The 27,436-nt window shown below is 39.4% G+C and overlaps 2 protein-coding genes and 1 pseudogene across 52 annotated transcripts in view; 1 reads left to right on the top strand and 2 right to left on the bottom strand.

The window, feature by feature from the left end:
- CLASP2 (cytoplasmic linker associated protein 2) overlaps window positions 1-27,436 on the top strand; it is a 246,743-nt gene that overhangs the window by 190,864 nt on the left and 28,443 nt on the right. For all 50 annotated transcript variants that reach the window (XM_035278616.3, XM_035278611.3, XM_035278606.3 and 47 more), the window contains 2 exons: window positions 1,473-1,626; window positions 4,514-4,742. In XM_035278616.3, coding sequence (XP_035134507.1) covers window positions 1,473-1,626; window positions 4,514-4,742 — 383 coding nt within the window. The remainder of the gene's footprint in view (window positions 1-1,472; window positions 1,627-4,513; window positions 4,743-27,436) is intronic.
- LOC144579957 (very long chain fatty acid elongase 5-like) lies at window positions 10,251-12,567 on the bottom strand. Of its 2 annotated transcripts, XM_078354517.1 has the most exons (2): window positions 11,995-12,567; window positions 11,377-11,881 (listed from the first exon to the last, which is right to left on the bottom strand). In XM_078354517.1, exons 1-2 carry the CDS (start codon window positions 12,497-12,499, stop codon window positions 11,508-11,510), a joined length of 879 nt encoding a protein of 292 aa, XP_078210643.1. In that variant the 5' UTR covers window positions 12,500-12,567; the 3' UTR covers window positions 11,377-11,507. The 2 variants fall into 2 exon arrangements, with proteins under 2 accessions (XP_078210642.1, XP_078210643.1); XM_078354516.1 differs by having other exon boundaries at window positions 10,251-12,567.
- Window positions 12,777-26,881, bottom strand: LOC144580040 (arginine-fifty homeobox pseudogene; annotated as a pseudogene).

The raw sequence follows: 27,436 nt of genomic DNA, 5'->3' as shown, positions 1-27,436 counted from the left end.
CAGGAGGATCACTTGAGGCCAGGAATTTGGTATAAACCTAGGCAACATATGGAGACGCCATCTCTACAAAAGAATTTTTAAAAATCAGCCAAGCATGATGGTATGTGTTTGTAGTCCTAGCAACTTGGTAGTCTGAGGCAGGAGAATTGCTTAAGCCTAGGAGTTTCAAGGCTGCAGTAAGCTATGGTCATACTACTGCACTCCATTCTAGGCAGCAGCAAGACCCTGTCCCTTAAAAAAAATAAATTGGCCAGGCATAGTGGTTCACACCTGTAATCCCAGCACTCTGGGAGCCCGAGGTGGGCAGATCACCTGAGGTCAGGAGTTCGAGACCAGCCTGCCATATACATGGTGAAACCCCATCTCTACTAAAAATACAAAAAATTAGCTGGACATGGTGGCAGGAGCCTCTACTTGAGAGGCAGAGGCAGGAGAATCGCTTGAGCCTGGGAGACAGGTTGCAGTGAGCTGAGATTGTGCCACTGCACTCCAGCCTGGGCAACCAGACTGAAATTCTGTCTAAAAAAAATTATGTTCAATGTTAAAAATCCTCTCACTTCTTACAAATTTGTTTTAAAATATATTTATTTCTTCTTCAAGCAGTACCATTATTGAGAGTTAATCAAAGAGATTGGCAAACTTTCTGTAAAGGGTCAGGTGGTAAATATTTTAGGCCTTTTGAGTCATGGTCTTGGAGTCTCTACTCAACTCTGCTATTGTATGAAAACAACCATCAACAATAGAAATAAAAAATAACCATAGACAATACCTAAATAAATAGGCATGACCATGTTAAATAAAGTTTTATTTATAGACACTGAAATTTAAATTTTATCTAATTTTTATATATATATATAAATTCATTATATTTATATATGAATGTATGTATAAACATATATATCATAAGTACATAGTGAATATATACCTCTGAGGAAAAAATATGACTGAGAGATTGATCCTTAATACAAAATAAAAGATGTGTATAATTTTCACACACTTGTGTGATTCAAGCATGAGCTGAATTTCAAATGACATTCTTGACTCCTTAGTAGACTAAAATTTTATTTCCTTTTCCTGGCCTTTTGAAAAACTGTAGAAAATTAGATAAAATTTAAATTTTAGTGTCCATGAATAAAATTTAAAACCATTTGAAAATGTAAGAAACATTCTTGGCTTGCAAGCCATCCATAGTTTTCTGACCTATGGTTAATCAGAACATTTTTGAAGGTGGAAACACAAACCAGTTATTAAGGTTTGTGCATTCTAGAGTAATTGTAAGGTGTCCTTGGTGGAAGGACAAAGGGACGTGTACTTTAACTATATATAGCTGCTATTTTTTGTTTTGCTAATTATGCTCTGGAGAATATACATTCTCTAATCTTGTCTTTGTAAATATCCTTATATAATTTCCCCAAATGTGTTTGTATTTTAAAACTACACCTAAATGAAAATTACTATCATCTTTTTCATAGTGCATTTGATTATGACACAGAAAATATGAACTCTGAAGATATTTATAGCTCTCTTAGAGGTGTTACTGAAGCAATCCAGAATTTCAGCTTCCGTAGCCAAGAAGATATGAATGAGCCATTGAAAAGGGATTCTAAAAAAGATGATGGCGATTCAGTGAGTATTTTAGTAACCTTACTTTGTAGATTATTTCATTATTCATTAAGAATTTTTTAAATTAAAAGTTGCTTTCTGTCATTTTTGAATGTACTTATTTGGGGATCAGTCACTCTGCAAGTATTTACTGAGTATCTACCACATAGCAGGCACTGTTTGAGGCATTAGATTTATATGACAAAATCACTGCCTTCAAATTCCTTTTAGATTGTCATATAGAGATGAGTATTATAGAGTTTTAAGATGGAACGTGCTTTGGAGGAAAGTGAGTCTATTTTAGATTTTGTGGTCCGAGAAGACCTCTTTCTAAAGGTAGCATTTGCATTGAAATCTAATTAAGCCACATAAAATCCAGAGAATTCCGTGAAAGAATTAGCAAATCTTAAGTCATTTAGATGGGAACAAGCTTTGTACAATTGAGGACTAGGAAGAAAACCAGTGTAGTTGGAGCATTATGAGAGGAAAAGGGGAGTGGAACATGGGCCAGATCACAGTGAGTCTTGTAAGAATACCTAAGGAGTTGAGAATTTTTTTTTTCTCATTAGGTGTAGTGATAGTAATTTGTATCATCAGTTTATGTGGCTCCAGATAACAATGTGTTTTATTTCGTTTTTTTAGTTAATGTGCCAAATGTTTTATTTTTTTAACATGCAAGTAACTGACTCTCAAAGTATTTTTTAAATCACAAGACATTACACTGAAGTAAGAATGTTATAACCTACAAATTCTTATATATTTAATATTATTCACATTTGAATATTGTTTAGTTTATTGCTTCTGCTATTATACACAAAGTGGGTTTTTACTTTGCTGCTTCTTAGACTTTTCTCTAACAGCTGAGACTTTTCACAAAATGAGACATCCCACCAGTTCCTGTGGAATTAATTGTTTCTCGGTGTTCGCAAAGTTGCAGAACATTGTAGTGCTTCAGCACATCTCTAAAGGGCCCCTTCCTCTGCCTTCCTGCCATCTTTCCTGCTGCTGTTTTTCTCACAGTGCCTATCTGGCAGAGCTGAATTGTGGTGGGCCTAGTAAACTGGCTGCCAAAACCTAGCTTGTCACTGATATTTGAGCTTCCCTACCCTTAAAGGCTGCATGTGGTAACAATAACAGATTAGTAAGAATCACTGCTTCATTGAGACTCAGTTTGGTTTTGTTTTTTTCAGACACAGCATGGTACAGGGTAGGGAACTCAAATTGTGAATTTTGACAGAGTGAGTTCAAATCCCAGTTCCGGGTAGTTATTAGCTAATGAGGTTATCATCTTTAAGTTTCAATGTCTTCATTAAGAAAATAGGGATATCACTGCTTACCTTGAAAGTTCTTGTGAGTGTAGTAAATCATATGACTCTTTTCAGCTCAGACCTCTTTTCCTGAGTTCCACATTCACATTCAGCTGCCTGTTTGAATTCCTGGTCTTCTCACCTAAAGCCGATTTTCCCTGTCTCAGTTGATAGCAACACTAGTTGCCTAGCCAAAAACCATGGACAAGAGTTGTTGAGTCCTCTATTTTTCTCATCCTCCATACCAAATCTGTCAGGAAATCTGTTGGCCCCCCCCTGCAGAATGTATCCAGAATTCAACCTATTCTCACCACTGCCTTTCAGGTTTGAACCATCATCTTCGCCAATTCTCTCACCTGGATTATTAAAATTTGGCCCCTTGATTATGCCTTTGACCTCCTACTAGTCTCACTCTCACTCAACTCTATAGGAGGTCCTTGTCTCAGTCAAAACCAGAGTCTACACAATAGGCTTTTTTTCTGTTACCTCTCTGGCCTCATCTCCTACTAGTTTCCTCCTGTTCACTCTGCTTCTGCCGCACTGGCTTCCTTGCTGTTCCTTGAACTTACTAGGCATGTTCCTTCCTCAGGATCTGTGTATTGGCTGTTTTCTCTACCTGAAACATTCTACCTCCAGATAGCCCCTTGGCTAATTCCATTACTTCCTTCAAGTGTTTACTCAAATGGCTTCGCAGTGAACCCTACTCACCCTGTTTAATGTGTGAACCCCATCCTCCCCCCTCAGCACTTATGATTCCTTCTTCTAACATACCATATACTTTATTCATTTATTAAGTTTTTTAATTGTCTGTCCCTCCATTAAATATAAACTCCATTGGAGTAGACATCTTTCTCTCTCTTGTTCACTAATGTATTTCCCAGTGCCATGAACAATGCCAAGCATAGAATAGGTACATAGTAAATATTTTAAGAATATTTGTAAGGTGCCTAGCAAATGGCTTGGCACATAGTTGCCCAGTGGCAGGTGGTAATGCTGATGCTCATGGCAGTAATTACTTTGATACCAGTATTTGTATCATTATATATATTCATATTTTGGTAAGTTTAGTAATGTGCCCAAATTCTTTTGTCATTCTTCCAAAAGTTATTCAGGTCTTTTAAGCCTTTCTTTTTTTTTCCCCCCCCCCCTTAAAGCAAGCCTTTTTAAATGTGATTTTATTATGCTTTGTTGACATACCATCGTATGATATACCATTACCTTATTAATGGAATCTGACCATTTGTAGTGCTGTGTTGCTTATAAAAGTTCTTTTGTATCTTTAACTGACATGGAAAAGCTGCTTGTAATCACACTGTATATATTGTCTGATCAAGTCATTGGCAAGGGAACTCTAATAATCATTAGAGGCAGCATTCTTTTACAGTTCTTATTTGCCTTCACAGCTGTAGTTTAGGCTTTGACATCTGGAATATGTTTTAACTCATAATGTTGATTGCCATTACTTAAATTTTTTAGCTGGTTATTGTTATCTTTTTAAAATTTTCTTTTAAGCAGTAGAGAAATATCTTTTTAGAATGTTAAATAGATATAAATAGATACTTAAAATAAGTTAATTTGCTGTACCTTCCCCTTCCCATTGATAGATATGTGGTGGTCCTGGGATGTCTGACCCAAGAGCAGGAGGTGATGCTACTGACTCAAGCCAAACAGCTCTTGATAATAAAGCTTCATTGCTCCATTCGATGCCTACTCACTCCTCTCCACGCTCTCGAGACTATAATCCATATAACTATTCAGATAGCATCAGTCCCTTCAACAAGTCAGCCCTCAAGGAAGCCATGTTTGATGATGATGCTGACCAGTTTCCTGACGGTATGTTCTGGGTCACTCTGCTACTGTCTGTTTTGGAGAACCTGGTAATCAATGAAGTAAAAGAAATGCATATCCTCTTTTATTATCACTCCCAACAAGTAAGGATTTTCAGAATAAGAATGTTTTCTCCCATATTCTAGGAGCTCATCTCTAATGGTTTGGTTGTTTTCCTCTGAATGAGAAACAGGGTAGTCATCTTGACGATCATGCCGAAAATCAAGAAAACCTCAGTTACCTCCCAGAAATAACTAAAATCAGTTGTAGCTTATAAATGTACTTCATCTCTAGAAACAATTTATTTGGTCATTTATATTAATACAATACATTTCAAGAACAAAATATGAAGAAAGTTACCATAAGGATTTGGATTTGGGTGAAATAGTCTTAGTTCAAAGCTCTAACGCATACTAAGCTGCATAGCCTGGCAAGATGGTTAACTTTCCCAAATCTCAGTTACCACCTCCAAAAGAGGATGATGACGATTATTCTACCTGCCCTAATCCCAGTGTAGAGTAAGATGCAGGTAAGTCATATAAAAACTGATGATAAAGCACAAAACACGACAAATGTTTTAGTGTTTTGTTTAAGAGACTGGTATCACTGTCACCTACTCTGGAGTGCAGTTGCTCAATCATAGCTCACTGCAGCCTTGTTCTCCTAGGCTCAAGCAGTCCTGCCACCTCAGCCTCCTGAGTAGCTGGGACTACGGACCACCATACTCAGCTAATTTTACTTTATTTAATAAATTTTCTATAGAGATATTGCCTCCCTATGTTGCCTAGGCTGGTTTCAAACTCCTGACCACAAGTGATCCTCCCACCTCAGCCTCTCAAAGTGCTGAAATTATAGGTATGAGCCACTGGGCCCGACATAGTTATTTTTAATAGTAAGAAAATATACATTTTCTTTTCTTAATTAATTAATACTTTTGTGTTTTTCAGATTCTAGTACTATATAGTAATATATAACCATATATAAATAAACTTGAAAGCCTTTCTCTCAACACTATCCCATGATGCTGTATTCAAGTTTTTCTTTATTCTCATAATGTTGCTGTCAATGAGCATATTTCTGCATGAACCTTTATGCCCATAAGTAATTCTTTTTGTGTGTGTCAAGAATCTTAAGAAAAATTGATGGTCATGCACAGTGGCTCATGCCTGTAATTCCAGCACTTTGAGAGGCCAGAGTGAGACCCTGTCTCAAAAAAAAAAAAAAAAAAAAAAACACATGAGATACCATCTCACACCAGTTAGAATGGTGATCATTAAAAAATCTGGACACAACAGATGCTGGAGAGGATGTAGAAAAATAGGAACACTTTTACACTGTTGGTCGGAGTGTAAATTAGTTCAACCATTTGGAAGACAGTGTGCCAATTCCTCAAGGATCTAGAAATAGAAATTCCATTTGGCCCAGCAATCCCATTACTGGGTATATACCCAAAGGATTATAAATCGTTCTGTTATAAAGACACATGTACACGTATATTCACTGCAGCACTGTTTACAATAGCAAAGACTTGGAACCAGCCCAAATGCCCATCAGTGATAGATTGGATAAAGAAAATGTGGCACATATGCACCATGGAATACTACACAGCCATAAAAAAGAATGAGTTCATGTCCTTTGCAAGGACATGGATGAAGCTGGAAACTACCATTTTCCAGCAAGAAAATGATACAAGAACAGAAAACCAAACACTGCATGTTCTTACTCATAAGTGGGTATTGAACAATGAGTACATATGGACACAGGGAAGGGAACATCACACACTGGGTCTGGTTGGGGAGCTAGGGAGGAATAGCAGGTGGTGGGGGGATTAGGGAGGGATAACTTTAGAAGAAATGCCTAATGTAGGTGACGGGGGGATGGAGGCAGCAAACCACCATGGTATATGTATACCTATGTAACAATCTCCATAATCTGGACATGTACCCCAGAACTTAAAATATAATAATAAAATTTTTTTTAAAAAAGAACAATCAAGGTAATTCACTCTTAAGAGATTTCTAGAAATGGAATTGCTTACATAAAGGATAGGTGAATTTAAAGTTTGAGACTTATTACCTATTTACATCTCAAAATACTTGGATAGATTAAGTAATGCTGATTTTCTCAGAATGTTTAAAAATTTTTGTGATTGTGATGGAATGTACATTTCCTTGATTATTAGATATTGGTAATTACATATTAGAAATCTTTTAAAATTTTTATTAACAGGAAATAGATTCATTTGTAGTTATTTGATTACTAGGGAAGTTGAGGAGTGTTTTTATTACCTTCACTTTAATGTATCACAAATATCAAAAAGCCAAAATTATGACAGTTTACTAAATTTAAATTGCATAAGGATCTAGAAAATTGTCACAATTTCATAGTTTAATAATCTGTCACAAATGGTTGACTGTCTTGTTGAGATTTAGTCATGACAGCGGTGTAACATGAGTGAATAAATTGAACATAACATGAAAGTATCCACTAAACACTATGTGGTATCAACAGCCTGGTAAATTGAGACTTAGCTTCAGTAGCATTAATTATTTAAAAATCATTTATGCACATGAGTCACAAACTGTCAGGCTAAATGTCAACTGACATTTCTTGCCTCAGTCATACTATATATATATATATATATACTATATATATATATATATAGTATATATATATTTAATCTTAAAATGATCAAGAGCATAAAAATTGGGGGACAGTACAAAGAACCAAAAAAGACATTCTCCTGCATAACAACAAAATACTCATCAAAATCAAGACATTATGGCCGGGCACAGTGGCTCACACCTGTAATCCCAACACTTTGGGAGGCCAAGGTGGGCGGATCATGAGGTCAAGAGATTGATACCAGCCTGGCCAACATGGTCAGACCCCATTTCTACTAAAAATACAAAAATTAGCTGGGTGTGGTGGCGCATGCCTGTAATCCCAGCTACTTGGGAGGCTGAGGCACGAGAATTGCTTGAACCCAGAAGGTGGAGGTTTCAGTGAGCCAACATTGTGCCACTGCACTCTGGCCTGGTGGCACAGCAAGACTATCCCAAAAAGAAAGAAAGAAAAGAAATTACCCAGCTGAGTGGTGGCTTATGCTTGTAATCCCAGCACTTTGGGAGGCCAAGGCAGACAGATGATGAAGTCAGGAGATCGAGACCATGCTGGCCAACATGGTGAAACCTCGTCTCTACTAAAAATACAAAAATTAGCTGGGTGTGGTGGCACATGCCTGTAATTCCAGCTACACAGGAGGCTGATGCAGGAGAATACCTTGAACCAGGGAGTTGGAGGTTGCAGTGAGCCCAGATCATGCCACTGTACTCCAGCCTGGCAACAGAGCAAGACTTCGTCTCAAAAAAAAAAATGGAAAAGAAATTAGCCAGTGCCAGTAGTCCCAACTACTCAGGAGACTGAGCCAAAGAATCTTTTGAGGCTTGGAGTTCAAGGTTTCAGTACACTATCATGATGCCTGTGAATAGTCCTGCACTAAAGCTTGGACAGAAAAATGAGACCCTGTCTCTAAAAAAATAATAATTACAAAAAAAAAATTTTTTTTTCTGTCCCCCAAACCACAGAATTTTTTGAAAAGTTTTTTAAATTAGGAAATTATCATTGGTACATTAATAGCCACCTAATCCTTAAACCCCATTAGAATTTTGCAAGTTGTCCCAGTATTATCTTTTTTCCAATTTTTTTTTTCTTTACTGGGTTGAAATACACATAAAATTCACTATCTTAAGCATTTTATATACAGTTTGGTTGTATTTAGTACATTCATACTGTTGCATAGCCATCATGGCCATTCATCTCACATAACCCTTTTCAGGTTGTAAAACTGAAACTCTATACCCATTAAATAATAACTCCCAAGTTCCACTCCGACTCCAGCCCCTGGCAACTACCATTCTCCTCTTTGTCTCTCTGATTTTTGTCTGCTTTTAAGTACCCTGTATAAGTGGAATCATACGTTACTCATCTTTTTGTGACTGGCTTATTTCATTTAGCATAATGTCCTCCAGGTTGATTAGTGTTGTAGCATATGACAGAATTTCCTTCTGTAAGGAAATTCCTTTTGTAAGGCTGAATAATATTCCATTGTCTGTACATGCCTCATTTGCTTATCCATTAATTCACTGATGGACATTTGGGTTGCTTCCAAGTTTTGGCTGTTGTGAAAAATGTTGCTATAAACGTTGGTGTGCAAATACCTCTTCAATACCCAGTTTTCAGTTTTTTTTTTTTTTTTTTTAATGAAGAAGAGAGATTTTTTTTCTTAGAGTTCTGAAGGCTGGGAAGTCTTCCAACCTCAGATGGAAGATGGAGGGGTGACATCTGGCCAGGGTCTTCATGTTTCATCCTCCCATGGCAGAAAGAAGAGGAGGAGGAGGAGGAAGAGAGAGAGAGAGAGAGATTGAGAGAGAGGTGGGGGTAGGTGGTGGGGGAGAGAGAGATTTGGAGAAGAAGGCTGAACCCATCCTTTTATCAGGAACCGACTTCTGAGACAACTAATCCACTCCTATTAATGTGATGGCATTAATTCATTCCATGGGGGCTCTGCCCATTACCTCTTAAAGGTCTCATCTCTCAACACTTGCTTTGGGGATTAATTTTCCAATGCATGAGTTGTATGGGACACCTTCATACCATAGCAAACTCTATTCATAAGATTCATTTCTTGTGGAGTCAGATTTGATATTCTGTGTCTTCCTAGGAATTTGTCCATTTCATTTAAATTATCTAATTTGTTGGCATTCAGTTGTTCATAGTATTTCTTTTTAATAATTTTTATTTCTACAAGGTTTATAGTAAAATCTGGACTTTTGTTTCTGATTCTAGTAATTTGATTCTTTTGGGGGGCTTTGTCAATCTAGCTAAACCTTTGCCATTTTGTTAATCTTTTCAAAGAACCAGCTTTTGATTTCATAATTTTTTATTCTCTATTGCTTTTCTATTCTCCATTTCATTTACTTCTGCTCTAAGCTTTCCTTCTCTCTGGCTTCTTTGGACCGTTATTATCAATTATTAAGAGTATTGTATGAATATACCGCATTACAACTATATATTGGTGACATTTTCTTAAGAATTTTAATTTTCAGCAGGGCATGGTGGCTCATGCCTGTAATCCCAGCACTTTGGGAGGCTAAGGTAGGTGGATCACAAGGTCAAGCGATCGAGACCATCCTGGCCAACATGGTGAAACACTGTCTTTACTAAAAATATAAAAATTAGCTGGGCGTGGTGGCGCGCACCTGTAGTCCCAGCTACTAGGGAGGCTGAGGCAGGATGATCGCTTGAACCCGGGAGGTGGAAGTTGCAATGAGCCAAGATTGCACACTGCATTTCAGCCTGGCATCAGAGCAAGACTCTGTCTGAAAAATAATTTTTTTTTAATTTTTATTAAAATTTGCCTCGTATATTTTGGGTATATGTTAAGTATATACAAGTTCAGAGTTATTGTATATTTCAAGTTAATTGTTCCTTTGTTGTTGTCTAATATACTTTATTTCTTTCTTCCTTTTTTTTTTTTTTTGAGGTGGAGTTTTGCTCTTGCTGCCCAGGCTGGAGTGCAATAGCACAATCTTTACTCACCACAACCTCCACTTCTGTGTTCAAGCGATTCTCCTGCCTCAGCATCCCAAGAAAATGAAATAGAGAATAGAAAAGCAATAGAGAAAAAATTATGGTCAGGCTGGTCTTGAACTCCTGACCCCAGGTGATCTGCCTGCCTCCGCCTTTCAAAGTGCTGGGATTATAGGCATGAGCCACTGCACCTGGACTAATATACTTTATTTCTAAAAAACTATTTTGGCCAGGTGAGGTGGCTCACACCAGTAATTTCAGCCCTTTGGGAGGCTGAGGCAGGAGGACCACGTGAACTCAGGAGTTTGAGGCCAGCCTAGGCAACACGGCAAACTCCTGTCTCCACTAAAAATACAAAAATTAGCCAGGCATGGTAGCAGGTGCCTGTAATCCCAGCTACATGGGAGGCTGAGGTAGGAAAATTACTTGAACCCCAGGAGGTGGAGGTTGCAGGAGCTGAGATTGCACCACTGCACTCCAGCCTGGGTGACATTGTGAGACTATCTCCAAAAAAAAAAAAAAATAGCCAGGTGTGGTGGTGGGCACCTGTAGTCCTAGCTACTCAGGAGCCTGAGGATCACCTGAGCCCAGGAAGTGAAGGCTTTGGTGAGCCATGATCATACCACTGCATTCCAGCCTGGGTGACAGAGTGACACTTAGTTGCAAAAAAATAAAGTGGATAACCCCCAAAACCACTGTCCTACTTTTAGAAAATCCAAGATAGCTTTGGGAAGGGAATTTTGTAGTCTCACTGGCCATGTAAGGGACTAGAAAAGCTTCTCAGGGAGAATTGTGGGGCTGATCGCGTACTGCTGAGCTATATTTGGAAAACTCTTTTCACAACATTTCCATGGAAATCAAAGAGACACAGACCCAGATGTTTGGGTTAAAACCAGACAAAGGGAAAAAAAAGTCATGTGCAAGAAGCAAGACCTCTTTTTGGGATTAGTGTTTTTAAAATTGTGAATCACAATTCAGCACTTATCATGTTATAACTAATAAGGCAACAGCAGTGTTGTATACTACAGTAATACTCCCTTTCCACAGTCTAGTGCAGGGGTCATTGAGAGCCCAGAAATGTTAGAGATCTTATCCCTACTTATATAATCTGTATATGTTTTCTAGGGGTTTTGAATTGATGAAAAAGGTCCTACATGAATCACACTATTGTAGGCCAGACTAGTTACAGCAGCTGTTAACGAGCATCGGGGCACAACTCATATTGTGCTTACAATCAGATGACTTGGTCTGGAGGGTTTCATTCTTTGTCTTCAATCCTTCCGCAGCTTCCTTGGCTTCACATTGTTTTCCAGGGGTGAAAAGCTTTTGGTGTGTCCATTCACAGCAGCCACGGACCCATTCTGGTGGTCCTTCAGGTGGTCTTTCCTTCGGGAGGCCGCCTCCTTGTTGTAGGTCTGAATGTAGAAGTTTGTGAAGAGAGTAATCAGGGAAATCATATATCCAATCTGGAAATACAACCAACCAAGAGGGAATGTGCATGGCCAGATGACCCCGCAGCTGGTCTGGATGATTGTCAGCACAAACTGAAGCAACTGCCCCTGAGTGATGTACTTCTTCCACCAGAGGTATGGGCGCATGGAAGGGATGGACGACAAACCATAGTACGAGTACATGAGGACGTGGATGAAGCTATTAAGTGTGGCACCAAAATAAGAGTGGCCACAGGGAACCCAGTTCATCACAGACCACCAGATGTTCAGCATTGAGGTGTGGTGGTAGACGTGCAGGATCGTGATCTGGTGGTTTTTCTTGCGCAGGATGAAGAAGAAGGTGTCCATAAACTCTATGAGTTTGGAGAAGTAGTACCACCAAAGGACACGGATAATCTTCATATCTGATTTTCCTGTGGTGCGTGTGCCCTGACAGAAGAAGTTGTATTTGCCTTCCCACACTCCTGTTACTAACTCACAGAACATATACACAGACAGCAGCATGAGTCCAAGGTTATACACCACTAAAATCCCCCAGCAAGAGAATGACTGTTTATTCCTCATGTATTTTGGTCTCAGCCATACAATTAGTAAATATATGACAGAGCAGATAAATGTAGGTATATAATTGTCCAGTAGAAACCATCGTTTTACTCTGGTATCTCGGGGGCCTAGCAATGCCTTGAAATAGGTACTAAGTGATGCATCAAAATGTTCCATTTTAAAACCTCTTGGCCCGAGGGGTGGCAGCAGCTCTGAGCAGCAAGGCGGCCGCAGCGGCAGTGGCGGCGGGAGCGCAGGTGGCTGCCGGAGCCAAGGAGGATGTCAAGACCTCTTTTTTAAAAAGAAATTTTTTTTGAGACAGGGTTTCACCAGGTTGGCCAGGCCGGTCTTGAACTCCTGACCTCAGGTGAACTGCCTGCCTCGGCCTCCCAAAGTGTTGAGATTACAGAAGTGAGCCACCGTACCCTACCATTTCTCTTTTTTCTTTTTTATTTTAAAAAAAATCTTTTAGCAACCTCTTTTCTAAATGGTCCCTATTTATTAGTACTCTGATCAGAAAAATCCAAAGTACCACATTGGAGGTTTTCTAGAATTCTAGGCTGTCTGTTAGACTGTAGGCTTCAAAGCCTTGGCTTGTCATACTGGGCCAGGTTTGTACGGGAGATAGGCCTACAGCTGGACCAGCAAAGATGCTGGGAGAGGAACCCTGTCCTCCTACCTGGTGCTTTGTGGGTGAGAGATACTGATACAGACAGTGGAAAGAAGAGCTGGATATCTCATTCTCATCAGGAAGATCCTACAGTTCTATGACTTGGGATATGTCATAGGCATCAGAGTACAAAGCAGGAACTGAGGCTACCAGCTTCTCCCACTGAGTATCTTGCATTTGGAAATCACTTGTGGGACTCTCAGTGAAGGTAGAGTTCCATGCCCAATTGGAAGGGCCTAAGGGCTGAGGTGGAAGGGAGCTATAGAAATCTGAAACCACAGGAGAAAAAGTGTAAGAAATGATAAATGTTCTCAGGAAGATGGGCACATCCTTCTTTGATAGAAGGATCTGGCTTGGTAGCGTTGCTGATTGCTGCTGCTGCTGCTGCTGCTGCTGCTTTTTCTGTTTGAATCGCCGGTTCCTGAGCCAAACCTTTACTATTGACTCTGGTAGGTCGAGTTTCAAAGCTAGTTTCTCCTGACGATTGATCAGGAAATGTCAGAACATGCTCTCGCTAAACAGAGCTTCTAGCTCTTCATACTGTTTGCGGGTGAATGAAGTACATTCTTGATGCCTTCTCTATGTTGCTGTCCTGAATCCCCTTAGACTAACCGTTTTCAGTCCTGCTTGCTGTGTCTCTCTCTGGAAATGCAGTTTCCTTAGTGCATCCTCATCTGTTTTCAGTTTTGATGGGTAAATACCCGGAAGTAGAATTGCTGGATCATATTGTAGTTCTGTTTTTAATTTATTTAAGTCACTGTATTGTTTTTCATAGCAGCTGTACCATTTTACATTCCTGTCAACAATGCAGGAGGGGTTCAGTTTCCCCATATCCTCACCAATACTAGTTATTTCATTGTTGTTGTTTTAGTAGCCATCTGAATGGATGTGCGGTGATATCTCATTGTAGTTTTGATTTGCATTTCCCTAATGATTGGTGATGTTTACCATCTTTTCATGTGCTTATTGGCCATTTGATTATCATCTTTGGAAAAATGTCTTCTACTTTTTTGCCCATTTTTGAATCAGTTTGTTTATTTTTGTTGTCGTTGCCAGAGTTCTCTGTATATTCTGGATATTATAACCTTGTTGGATATATGATTTGCAAATATTTTCTTCCATTCTGTGGGTTGATATTTTACTCTGTTGATACTGTCTTTTGAGACACAAAATATTTTAATTTTCATTAACTTTAATTTGTCTATTTTTGTTGTTGTTGTTCCCTGTGCCTTTGGGGTCATACCCAAGAACTCATTGCTAAATCCAATATTGTGACACTTTTGCCCTGTTTTTATTCTAATAATCTATAGTTTCAGTTCTTATGTGTAGGTATTTGATACATTTTAAGTTAATTTTTGTATTTGCTGTAAGGTAAGATTCAGCTTCTTTCTTTTGCTTATTGATAATCCAGTTTTCCCACCATCACTTGTTAATATAAGACTGTCTTTCACCATTGAATGGTCTTGGCACCATTGTCAACAATCATTTGACCATATATTTATTTTGGAACTGTATATTCTATTCTGTTCTATGTGTTTGTCTTTATGCCATTAACATGCTGTTTTGATTATTGTCGCTCTGTAGTAAGTTTTTTTGTTTTTTCTTGTTTGGCTGGTTGGTCTTTTGTTGTTGTTGTTGTTTTTTCTTATTTTTTTGAGGCGGAGTCTCACTCTGTTGCCAGGCTAGAGTGCAGTGGCATGATCTCAGTTCACTGTAGCCTCTGCCTCCTGGGTTCAAGCAATTCTCCTGCCTCAGCATCCTGAGTAGCTGGGACTATAGGCACATACCACCACGCCCAGCTAATTTTATGTACTTTTAGTGGAGATGTGGTTTCACCATGTTGGCCAGGATGGTCTCTATCTTTTGACCTTGTGATCTGCCTGCCTTAGCCTCCCAAAGTGCTGGGATTACAGGCCTGAGCCACCACACCCACCCGGCTCTGTAGTAAGTTTTGAAATCAGGAAGAAGTATGAGTTCTCTAGCTTTGGGTTTTTTTGTTTGTTTGTTTTTTCCCCCAAGACTGTTGTGGCAATTTGCTGTTACTTAAGATTTCTTATTAATTTTAGGGTAATTTTTCTATATCTATAAAAAGTGTCATTGGGATTTTGATAGATTGCACTGAATCTGTAGATCTCTTCGGATAATATTGATATCTCAACATTATTGTCTTCCAATCTGTGAAAGTGGGATGTGCTTCTATTTATGTATATCTTTTATTTCTTTCAGCAGTGTTTTCTAGTCTTCATTGTGCAAATCTTTCACCTCAGTTAAGTTAATTTTGATGTACAGTCATGCAGCACATAACATTTCAGTCAATGTCAGACTGCATTTATGACAGTGGTCCCATAAGATTAAAGTGTAGCTAAAACATTCCTATTACCTTGTAATATCATAGCTGTCATACCATCATAGTGCAGTGCATTATACATTTGTGATAATGCTGGTGTAAACAAACCTACTGCGCTGCCAACTGTATAAAAGTATAGCACAATATATTATTGCACATACATAATGCACGATACATAATACTTGATATCCATAACAAACAACTGCGTTACTGCTTTGTTTGTTGATTTATTTATGTATTTATTTTTGAGGCAGGGTTTTACTGTTACCTAGGCTGGAATGCAGTGGCATGATCTTGGTTCACTGCAGCCTCACCTTCCTGGGCTGAAGCTATTCCTCTACCATAGCCTCCTGAGTAGCTGGTACAGCAGGTGCACACCACCATGCCCAGCTAAATTTTTTTGCAAAGTTGAGGTTTTGTAATATTACCCAGGCTATTTTAAAATTCCTGGGCGCAAGCGATCTGCCTGCTTTAGCCTCCTGAAGTGCTGGGATTATAGGCATGCGCCACTATGCACAGCCTGGTTTTGATATTTACTATACTATAATTTTCATCACTATTTTAGAGTATACTTACACTTTTAAAAAAGTTAACTGTAAAATAGCCTCAGTCAGGTCCTCTAGGAGGTATTCCACAAGAGGGCATTCTTATCCTAGGAGATAACAGCCCCATACATGTTATTACCCCTGAAGATCTTTCAGTGAGACAAGATATGGAGTTGGAAGACAGTGAAGTTGAACTTGAGACTGAGACTATATAGGCCTAGACTAATATGTGTGTTTGTGTCTTAGGGTTTAACAAAAAAGTTTTAAAGTTTTTAAAAACTTTTGTTAGAAAATGGCTCCTAGAATAAGAATATAAAGAAAAAGCCATGCACAGTGACTCATGTCTGTAATCCCAGCACTTTAGGAAGCCAAGGTGAAAGGATCTCTTGAGGCCAGGAATTTGAGACCAGCCTGGGTAACATAGGGAGACCCCTCTCTACAAAAAATACAAAAAATTTTAGCCAGGCCTGCTGGCACACATCTTTGGTCTCAGCTACTTGGGAGGCTGAGGTAGAAGGATCACTTGAGAACCAAGAGGTAGAGTGAGCTGCTGTTGCACCACTGCACTCCAGCCTGGGCAACAAACCAAGACCCTGTCTGAAAACAAAGAAACAAATAAACAAAAAAAAAAAACAATGTGAAGAAAATATTTTCATACAGTTGTACAGTGTGTTTGTGTTGTAAGCAGAGTGTTATTACAGAAGAGTCAAAAGATTTTTAAAAATTTGTTTGTGGCCAGGCACAGTGGCTCCACCTGTAATTCCAGCACTTTGGGAGGCCGAGGCAGGTGGATCACAAGGTAAGGAGTTCAAGACCAGCCTGGCTAAGATGGTGAAACCCCATCTCTACTAAAAATACAAAAAAATTAGCCAGGCATGGTGGCAGGCGCCTATAATCCTAGACACTCGGGAGGCTGAGGCAGAGAATTGCTTGAACCTGGGAGGTGGAGGTTGCAGAGAGCAGAGATCACGCCACTGCATTCCAGCCTAGGAGATGGAGTGAGACTTTGTCTCAAAAATAATAATAATAATTTGTTTGTAAAATAAAAATCTTACAGAAAGCTAAGATTAATTTATCATTGAAGAAAGGTTTTTTTGTAAATGTAGTATAGCCTAAGTGTACAGTGTTTATAAAGTCTACAGTAATATCGTAGGTCTTCACTTTCACTCACCACTCACTAATTTACCCAGAGCAACTTCCAGTCCTGCAAGTTCCATTCATGGTAAATGCTCTATACAAGTATACCATTTTTTCTCTTTTCTATTGTATTTTTAGTGTACCTTTTCTATGTTTAGATAGACAAATACTTATCATATTACAGTTGCCTACAGTATTCAGTACATTAATATGCTTTACAGGTTTGTGGCCTAGGAGCGATAGGCTATCCGTATAGCTTAGATACATAGTAGGCGATACCGTCTAGGGTTTGTATGCATATACTCTGTGAAGTTCGCACAGTAAGGAAATCATCTACCAACACATTTCTCGAAACTTATTCCGGTCATTGTTAGTGTATAGAAATGCAAATGATTTGGGGGTTGATTTTGTATCCTACTTTGCTGAATCCATTTATTAGTTCTAATTTTCGTGTGTGCAGTCTTTAGTTTTCTAAATATAAGATTGTATTATCTATGAACAGAGATAATTTTCCTTCTTCCTTTCCATTTTAGATGGCTTTTTTTTTTTTACTTTTTATTGCCTGGTTGCTCTGGCTACAACTGTCAATATTATGTTGAATAGAAATGGCAAATGTGGGCATTGTTACCTTGTTCCTGATCTTAGAAGAAAGTGTGTTTACTGTGGGTTTTTCATACATCACTTTTATTATTTTGGAGTAGTTTCCTTTGATTCCTAGCTTGCTGAGTGTTTTTTTATCATGAAAGGATATTGAATTTTATTAAATGCTTTTTCTGTAGTCATGGAAATGATTATGTGGTGGGCGTTCTTCCTTCGTTCTGTTAAGGTGGTATATTACATTGATCAGTTTTTGTATGTTGAGCCATCCTTGCATTTAGGAATAAATCCCATTTGGTCATAATGTGTAATCCTTTTAATATATCACTGAATTTGGTTTGCTAGTATTTTGTTGAGGTTTTTTGCATCAGTGTTCATGAGGGATATTGGTCAGTAGTTTTCTTTTCTTTAGTATCTTTGGCTTTGTATCGGGGTAATGCTATCCTCATAGAATGAGTTAGGAAGTGTTCCCTCCTCTTCAATATTTCAGAAAAATTTAAGAAGGGTTGATACTAATTCTTCTCTAAATGTTTGGTAGAATTCAACAGTGAAGCCATCAGGTCCTGGACTTTTCTTTGTCAGGAGATTTTTGATTACTAATTCAGTCTCCTTAATTATACAAAGATTGGCACAGTGGCTCATTCCTGTAATCCCAGCACTTTTGGAGGCCAAAGTGGGTGGATCACCTGAGGTCAGAAGTTCAAGACCAACCTGACCAACATAGAGAAACCCTGTCTCTGCTAAAAATACAAAATTAGCCAGGTGTGGTAGCGGGTACCTATAATCCCAGCTACTTGGGAGACTGAGGCAGAAGAATCGCTTGAACCCAGGAGGCAGAGGTTGTGCTGAGCCATGATCATGCCGTTGCACTGCATCCTGGGCAACTAGAGTGAAATTCTGTCTCAAAAAAAAATATGTATATGTGTGTGTGTGTGTGTGTAAGATTGGCTGGGCGTGGTGGCTCACACCTGTAATCCCAGCACTTTTGGAGACCAAGGCAGGCAGATCACAAGGTCGAGAGATCGAGATCATCCTGGCAAACACTGAAACCTCATCTCTACTAAAAATACAAAACCTAGCTGGGCTTGTAATGTCCCTGCTTTTATTTCTGATTTCAGTAATTTTTATTTTCTCTCTTTTTGTGTTAGTCCATCTAGCTCTGGGGTCCCTAGCCCCAGGCTTTGGACCCAGTACCACTCTGTGGCCTGTTAGGGACCAGGCTGCACAGCTGGAGGTGAGCAGTGGGCTAGTGAGCATTACCGCCTGAGCTCCACCTCCTGTCAGATCAGCAGCAGCATGAGATTCTCATAGCATAAACCTCTTGTGAACCGAGCATGGGAGGGATCTAGGTTTCACGCTCCTTATGAGATTCTAATGCCTGATGATCTGAGGTGAAACTGTTTTATCTCAAAACCATTCCCTGTCCATTCTGGTCCATGGAAATATTGTCTTCCACAAAGCCAGCCCCAGTGCCAACAAGGTTGGGGACTGATGATCTAGCTGAAGTTTTGTCAACTTGTTTTATCTTCTTGAAGAACCAACATTTGATTTCATTGATTTTTTTTTCTGTTCTATTTTCTGTTTAATTGATTTTTTTCCTGTTTTTCTGTTTTGTTGCTCTCTACTCTGATCTTTATTATTTTCCTCATTCTGCTAGCTTTAGGTTTAGTTTATTCTTATCTAGTTGTAAAGTTAGGTTGCTGATTTGAAATATTTCCAATTTATTTATATTAACTTTTATTTTAGGGTTGGGGGTACATGAGAAGCTTTGTTACCTAGGTAAACACATATTGTACGTATTATTTCATTACCCAAGTATTAAGCCCAGTACCCAATAGTTATCTTTTCTGCTCCTCTCCTCTTCCTGTCCTCCCACCCTCACCCCCTCAAGTAGACCCCAGTGTCTGTTTCCTTCTTTGTGTTCATGAGTTCTTATCATTTAGCTCCTCCCACTTATAAGTGAGAACTTGTGGTGTTTGGTTTTCTGTTCCTACATTAGTCTACTAAGGATAATAGCTTCCAGTACCATCCATGCCCTCTAAAAAGACACAATCTCATTATTTTTTATGGCTTTATAGTATTCCATGGTATATATGTACCACATTTTCTTTATCCAATTCATCATTGATGGACATTTAGGTTGATTCCATATCTTTGCTGTTGTGAATAGTGCTGCAGTGAACATTCACATGCATGTGTCTTTATGGTAGGATGATATATATTCCTGTGGATGGGATTGCTGGATTGAATGGTAGTTCTTCTTTTAGCTCTTTGAGGAATTGCCATACTGCTTTCCACAATGGTTGAACTAATTTACACTCCCACCAACAGTGTTTAAGTGTTCTCTTTTCTCCACAACCTCACTAACATCTGTTATTTTTTTTCTCTTTCTCATGATAGTGAATAACAACATCTGTTATTTTTTGACTTTTAAAGAACAGCCATTCTGACTGGTATGAGATGATATCTCATTGTGGTTTTGATTTGCATTCCTGTAATGATCGGTGATATGGAGCTTTTTTTCATATGGTTGTTGGCCACATGTATGTCTTCTTTTGAGAAGTGTCAGTTCATGTCCTTTGCCCACTTTTTAATGGGGTTGTTTTTTCTCTTGTAAATTTGTTTAAATTGCTGGGTATTAAACCTTTGTCAGAGAGGCATTGTTTACAAATATTGTCTCCCATTCTTTAGGTTGTCTGTTTACTCTGTTGGCACTTCCTCTTGCTGTGTAGAAGCTCTTTCGTTTAATTAGATCCTACTTGTCTATTTTTGCTTTTGTTGTGATTGGTTTGGTACCTTTGACATGAAATCTTTGGTCATTGCTATGTTCAGGATGGTATTGCCTAGATTGTCTTCCAGGGTTTTTATAGTTTTGGATTTTATATTTATGTCTTTAATCCATCTTGTGTTGATTTTTGTATATGGTATAAGGAAGGGGTCCAGCTTCAATCTTCTGCATATGGCTAGCTAGTTATCCAAGCACCCTTTATTGAGTAGGGAGTCTTTTCCCCATTGCTTTTTTTTTTTTTTGTCATCTTTGTAGAAGGTCAGCTGGACATAGATGTGCGGTCTTATTTCTAGGCTCTCTTTTCTGTTCGTTGGTCTGTGTGTCTATTTTTTACAACTACCATGCTGTTTTGGTTACTGTAGCCTTATAACATAGCTTGAAGTCAGGTAACGTGATACCTCCAGCTTTGTCCTTTTTGCGTAGGATTGTCTAGGATATTTGTGCTCTCTTTTGGTTCTATATGAATTTTAAAATAGGTTTTTCAAGTTCTGTGAAGAATGACATTGGTAGTTTGATAGAAATAGTATTGAATGTGTAAATTGCTTTGGGCAGTATAGTTGTTTTAATGATGTTGATTCTTCCTATCCATGAGCTGTTATATTTTTCCATTTGTTTGTGTCTTCTCTGATTTCTTTGAGCAGTGTTTTGTAATTCTCTTTGTAGAGATCTTTCATTTCTCTGATTTTCTATATTCCTAGGTATTTTATTCTTTTTATAGCAGTTGTGAATGGGATTGCCTTTTTAATTTGGCTCTTGGTTTGACTGTTTTTAGTGTATAGGAGTGCTAGTGATTTTCGTACATTGATTTTATATCCTGAACTTTGCTGAAGTTGTTTATCAGTTTGAGGAGCTTTTGGGCTGAGACTGTGAAGTTTTCTAAATATAAAATGATGCCATCTGCAAACAGAGGTAGTTTGACTTTCTCTCTTCAGTTTGGATGCCCTTTATTTCTTTTTTTTTTTTTTTTTTTTTTTTGAGACGGAGTCTCACTCTGTCATCAGGCTGGACTGCAGTGGCTCAATCTCAGCTCACTGCAACCTCTGACTCTCAAGCAATTCTCCTGCCTCAGCTTCCCGAGTATCTGGGCCTACAGCCATGCACCACCACACCTGGCTGATTTTTATATTTTTAGTAGAGATGGGTTTCACCATGTTGGCCAAGCTGGTCTCAAACTCCTGACCTCAAGTGATCCACCCACCTCAGCATCCCAAAGTGCTGGGATTATAGGCATGAGCCACCATGCCTGACCTGGATGCCCTTTATTTCTTTCTCTTGCCTGATTATTCTGGCTAGGACTTCCAGTACTATGTTTAATAGAAGTGGTGAGAGAGAACATCCTTGTCTTGTGTCAGTTTTCAAGGGGCATAATTCCACCTTTTGCCATTCCGAATAACGTTGGCTGTTGTGGGTTTGTCTTATATGGATGGCCCTTATTATTTTGAGGTATGTTCCTTTGATACCTAGTTTTTTGAGAGTTTTTAACATGAAGCAGTGTTGAATTTCATCAAGTCTTTTTTTGTGTCTATTGAGATAATCATGTGGTTTTTGTCTTTAGTTCTGTTTATATGATGAATCACATTTATTGATTCATATATGCTGACCCAACCTTGCATCTGGGGATAAAGCCTACATGATCATGGTGGATTAGCTTTTTAATGTTCTGCTGGATTCAGTTTGCCAGTATTTTCTTGAAGATCTTGTATTGATGTTCATCAAGGATACTGGCCTGACGTTTTTGTTGTTGTTTGTTGTGTTTTTTGTTGTTTTGTTTGATTTGGTTTGGTTTTGAGACAGTTTTGCTTTGTGACCCAGGCTGAAGGGCAGTGGCACAGTCTTGGCTCACTGCAGCCTCCACCTCCTGGGTTCAGGCAATTCTGCCTCAGTCTCCTTAGTAGCTGGTATTTATAGGTGCATGCCACCATGCCTGGCTAATTTTTTGTATTTTTAGTAGAGATGGGATTTTACCATGTTGGCCAGGCTGGTCTCCAACTCCTGACTGACCTCAGGTGATCTGCCTGCCTCAGCCTCTCGAAGTGCTGAGATTATAGGTGTGAGCCACCATGCCCAGCCTCTGCTAGGTTTTGGTATCATTCTTTGATGCTGGCCTCATTAAAATGAATTGTGAAGGAGTCTTTCCTCCTCAGTTTTTTGGAATAGTTTCTGTAGGAATGCTACCAGCTTTTATTTGTACATCTGGTAGAATTCAGCTGTGAATTCATCAGATCCTAGGCTTTTTTGTTTTGTTTTGTTTATTTTGGTAGGCTATTTATTAGTGATTCAATTTTGGATCTTGTTATTGTTCTCTTCAGGGAATCATTTTCTTCTTGCATCAGTTTTGGGAGGGTGTATGTGTCCAGGAATTTATCTGTCTCTTCTAGGTTTTCTAGTTTGTGTGCATAGAGGTGTTCGTTGTAGTTTGTGATGGTTTTTATTTTTTTGTGCAGTCAGTAGTAACATTCCCATCATCATTTCTAATTGTGTTTATTTGTATCTTCTCTCCTTTCTTTCTTATTAGTCTAACTGGTGGCCTATTTTATTGATCTTTTTTTTTTTAAAAACCCAACTCCTGGATTCACTGATCTTTTGAATGATGTTTTGCATCTCAAGTTCTTTGATTTCAGCTCTGGTTATTTCTCATCTTCTGCTAACTCTTGGGGTTAATTTGTTCTTCCTTCTCTAGTTCTTTCAGTTATGAAGTTAGGTTGTTGTTTTGAAATCTGACTTCTTTTTTTTTTTTTCTCTCTTTTTGAGAAGAAGTCTTATTCTGTTGCCCAAGCTGGAGTGCAGTGGTGCAATCTCAGCTCACAGCAACCTCTGCCTCCCAAATTCAAACAATTCTGCCTCAGCTTCCTGAGTAGCTGGGATTACAGGCATGTACCACCATGCCCAGCTAATTTTTGTACTTTTTGTAGAGATGGGGTTTCACCATGTTGGCCAATCAGGTCTCAAACTCCTTACCCCAAATGATCCACCCACCTGGGCCTCCAAAGCGCTGGGATTTTACATTCATGAGCCACTGCAAGATCTGGACTTTTTGATGTTGGCATTTAGTGCTGTGAATTTACCTCTTAGTACTGCTGTAACTATATCTCAGCGATTCTAGTATCTTGTATTTTTGTTCTCACTTTTTTCAAAGAACTTGATTTCTGCCTTAATTTCATTATTTACCCAAAAGTCATTCAGGGGTATGTTGTTTAATTTCATGTAGTTGCATGGTTTGAGCAATTCTCATAGTCTTGACTTCTGTTTTTATTGCACTGTGGTCCAAGATTGTGTTTGATATGATTTTGGTTCTTTTACGTTTGTTGAGGATTGTTTTATATCTAATTATTTGGGCAGTTTTAGAGTATTTGCCATGTGATGATGAGAAGGATGTATATTCTGTTGGTTTGGGGTGGAGAGTTCTGTAAAGGCCTATCAGATCCATTTGGTCCAATGCTGAGTTGAAGTCTTGAATATCTTTGTTAATTTTCTGCCTTAATGATGTCTAATACTATCAGTGGAGAGTTGAAGTCTTCAGCTGTTGCTCTGTGGGAATCTATGTCTCTTTGTAGGTCTCTAAGAACTTGCTTTATGAATCTGTATACTCCTGTGTTGGGTACATATATATTTAGGATAGTTAGGTCTCCTTGTTGAATTGAACCCTTTTTCATTATGTAATGTCCTACTTTGTCTTTTTCGATCTTTGTTAATTTGAAATCTCTTCTGTCTGAAATTAGGATTGCAACCCCTGCTTTTTTCTGTTTTACATTTGCTTGGTAGATTTTCCTCCATACCTTTATTTTGAGTCTCTGAATATTATGACATCTGAGATGGTTCTCTTGAAGACAGCATACCATTGGGTCTTGCTTTTTTATCCAGCTTGCCACTCTGTGCCTTTTAAGTGGAGACATTTCATGTTTACATTCAAAGTTAGTATTGATATGTGTGGATTTGATCCTGTCACTGTGCTGTTATCATGCTGGTTATCATGTTGGCCTGTATGTCTGGTTGCTTTACAGTGACACTGGTCTATGTGTTTAAGTGTGTTGTTGTATTAGCTGGTATGGTCTGTCTACATTAAGTCCACCTTTCAACATCTCTTGTAAGGCAGGACTGGTAGTAATGTATTCCCTCAACATTTGCTTATCTGAAAATGATCTTATTTCTACTTCACTTAGGAAGCTTAGTCTGCATATGAAATTCTTGACTGAAGATTTTTTTTTTTCTTTAAGAATGTTGGAAAAAAAAAAAAAGAATGTTGAATATAGGCCCCAATCTCTTCTGGCTTGTAGGATTTCAGCCAAGAGGTTCACTGTTTGTCTGATGGGGTTCCCTTTGTAGGTGACCTGCCCTTTCTCTCTAGTTGCCTTTAACATTCTTTCTTTCATTTTAATCTTGGAAAACCTGACAAATATGTGTCTTAGGTATGATCTTCTTGCATAGGATCTTGCAGGAATTCGCTTTCTGAATTTGACTGTTGGCCTCTCTAGCAAGGTTGGGGAAGTTTTAATGGATGAGATCCTGAAATATGTTTTCCAAGTTGTTTCCTTTCTTCCCCTCCCTTTCAGGGATGCCAGTGATTCATAGATTTGGCCTGTTTACGTAATCCCCTACTTCTCAGAGGTTTTTTTTCATTCCTTTTTATTTATTTATTTTTTCCTTTATTTTTGCCTGACTGTCTTATTTCAGAGAACCAGTCTTCAAGTTCAGAGATTCTTTCTTCAGGTTGGCTCATTTTCTGTTAATATTTTCATACTGGATAATTCATCCTTGAGCTCCTGTACCACTTTATTGTGATTCTGATTTTCCTTATTTGGGTTTTGTCATCCTCCCAAATAGCAATGATCTTTGTTTCTGTTCATATTCTGAATTCTATTTTTGTCATTCCATCCAGTTCAGCCTGGTTGAGAACTCTTGCTAAAGAACTGGTGAGGTCATTTGGAGGACGTATGACTCTTGCCGTTTGAGTTACTGAAGATCTTGCGTTGGTTCTTTCTCATCTCTGCATGTGGGTGTTCCTTTAACTGCATTGTAGCTTGAGTACAGTCAGATAGACTTCTTTTTTGGATATTTTCATCAGACTGAAGCTTTTATACAGGGTCTTTATTTGAAGCTCACTTTTTGTCTCTGGTTTCAGGTAGGGGTGTATTAGTCCATTCTCATGCTGCTAATAAAGACATGCCTGAGACTGGGTAATTTATAAAGGAAAGAGATTTAATCGACTCACAGTTCTTCATGGCTGGGCAGGCCTCAGGGAACTTAGAATCATGGTGAAAGAGAAGGCAACTATTTCCTCCTTACATGGTGGTAGGAGAGAGATGAATGAGTGAAGGGGGTGGGTGGAAAGCCCCTTATAAAACCGTCAGATCTCATGAGAACTTAGTATCACGAGAACAGCATGAGGGTAACTGCCCCCATGATTCAGTTATCTCCCACCAGGTCCTTCCCACGACATGTGGGGATTATGGGAACTACAACTCAAGATGAGATTTGGATGGGGACACAGCCAAACCCTAGCAGTGAGTGAAGTATTTTTGGCATTCAAGCTTTGGGGCATAATCCAGCAGGTGGCACTTTAGCTTATTGGTCAGTTGGTAGCCTCTTACTCAGTTGTGTGGTCCCCTGTGTTTCCTCACAGTTGCAGCCATATTCCCTCTCAATGCTCTGAAAGTGTGGGTTCCTTTCCTCCTTGATTGTTGGCTATAGATCACAACTTGGCACTCCTCAGTTGCTCAGTGAAGCTCTAGGGCAATCTTAGTGTTAATGTTGTTCCTTCCCAACTTGGAGGTAGCAAAGGAAGGGATCTTAGTAGTGGTGGTGGCTGAGAATAGTTTGCTTGTATCCTGGGGGCTCCACCTTAGAGAAGTACAGGTCAGCAATCACTCATTGCGATCAGCCCAGGATGGAGGGTCTATGCTGTGGGCCCAAGCCAGGGGTTTCCTGTCTGGTGATAAGCAGTGAGAGGTGTAAGGGATCTGTGTGAGATGGACTGACTGGCCCTGCATCTTGCTGGAGGTATGGATAAGCCACTTAGGGTCTTTGCTCCTTCATTAGTCCAAGTGTGGCAAGGGCAGTTCCACTGCAGATGCAGTGGCAGAGAGGCTCTACTTTGCCCCTGGAGGCTCTGTCCAGGGTGTTGCCATGTTGCTAGTGAGCTAATAGCTCTGGCAGGAGGTGACTGGAGGTTCAGGCATGGAGGACCTGCCCAGTGAAGAGATACGGCAATAGGAACCCACCTAAAGTCTGGCCACTTTCCATAGGGCTGCTATGCTATGCTTGGGGCCTGCTGCAGTCCCTAAGATTTTGTAGTACCTACTGTTTTGAAGCCTACAAAACAGCAGAGATGGCAGCCTGTCACACCCTCTGGGAGCTGTGTCCCACTGAGGTACGGGCCTGTTGCCAGCCCAAAGGCACTCACAGGAAGTATCTGGAGACCCCACATCCCACCCAGTAAGGAGGAACAGGTTCGGGGATCCGAACCATGTTCGGCCATGTTTCGGTAGAGCAGTTGTGCTTTGCTGGAGGCCCACTACAGTCCCTGGTCACCTCAGACACTCTGAAGGCTGGAATGGCAAAGTTGCCCAAACAGCAAAGATGGTGGCCCACCGCTCCCCCTGGAAGCTCCATCCAAGGGAGGTTACAAATCTCTGTTGGCTGTAGAAAGCCAACAGGAGGTGGCCGGAGGCCTGGGTTGTGAGGTTCCACCCAGTGAGGAGGAATGAGATCAGAGACTAACTTAAAGAAGCAGTCTGACCAGGCATGGTGGCTCACGTCTGTAATCCCAGCACTTTGGGAGGTCAAGGCAGGCAGATCACTTGACACCAGACGTTCAAGACCAGCCTGGCCAACAGGGCAAAACACTGTCTCTACTAAAAATGCAAAAATTAGCCGGGCCTGGTGGTGTACTCCTGTAATCCTAGCTATAAATTAAAAAAAAATGCAACAGCAGCAGCAGTCTGGCCATGCTTTGGTAGAGCAGCTATGCTGGGGGAGTTTCTTCCACTTCCCGGTCAGCTCAAACTCTATAAAGCCCAAAGGCTGGATCAGC

The sequence above is a fragment of the Callithrix jacchus genome, chromosome 17, assembly GCF_049354715.1.
Source record: "Callithrix jacchus isolate 240 chromosome 17, calJac240_pri, whole genome shotgun sequence".
Classification (NCBI taxonomy): Eukaryota; Metazoa; Chordata; class Mammalia; order Primates; family Cebidae; genus Callithrix; species Callithrix jacchus.
The sequence above is the reverse complement of the archived record's forward strand: the minus strand, read 5'-3'. Positions and strand labels throughout refer to the sequence as shown.

Excerpts from the sequence above, each read along its gene's own strand:
- LOC144579957 (XM_078354516.1), bottom strand. The coding sequence starts at position 12,499 with ATGGAACATTTTGATGCATCACTTAGTACCTATTTCAAGGCATTGCTA.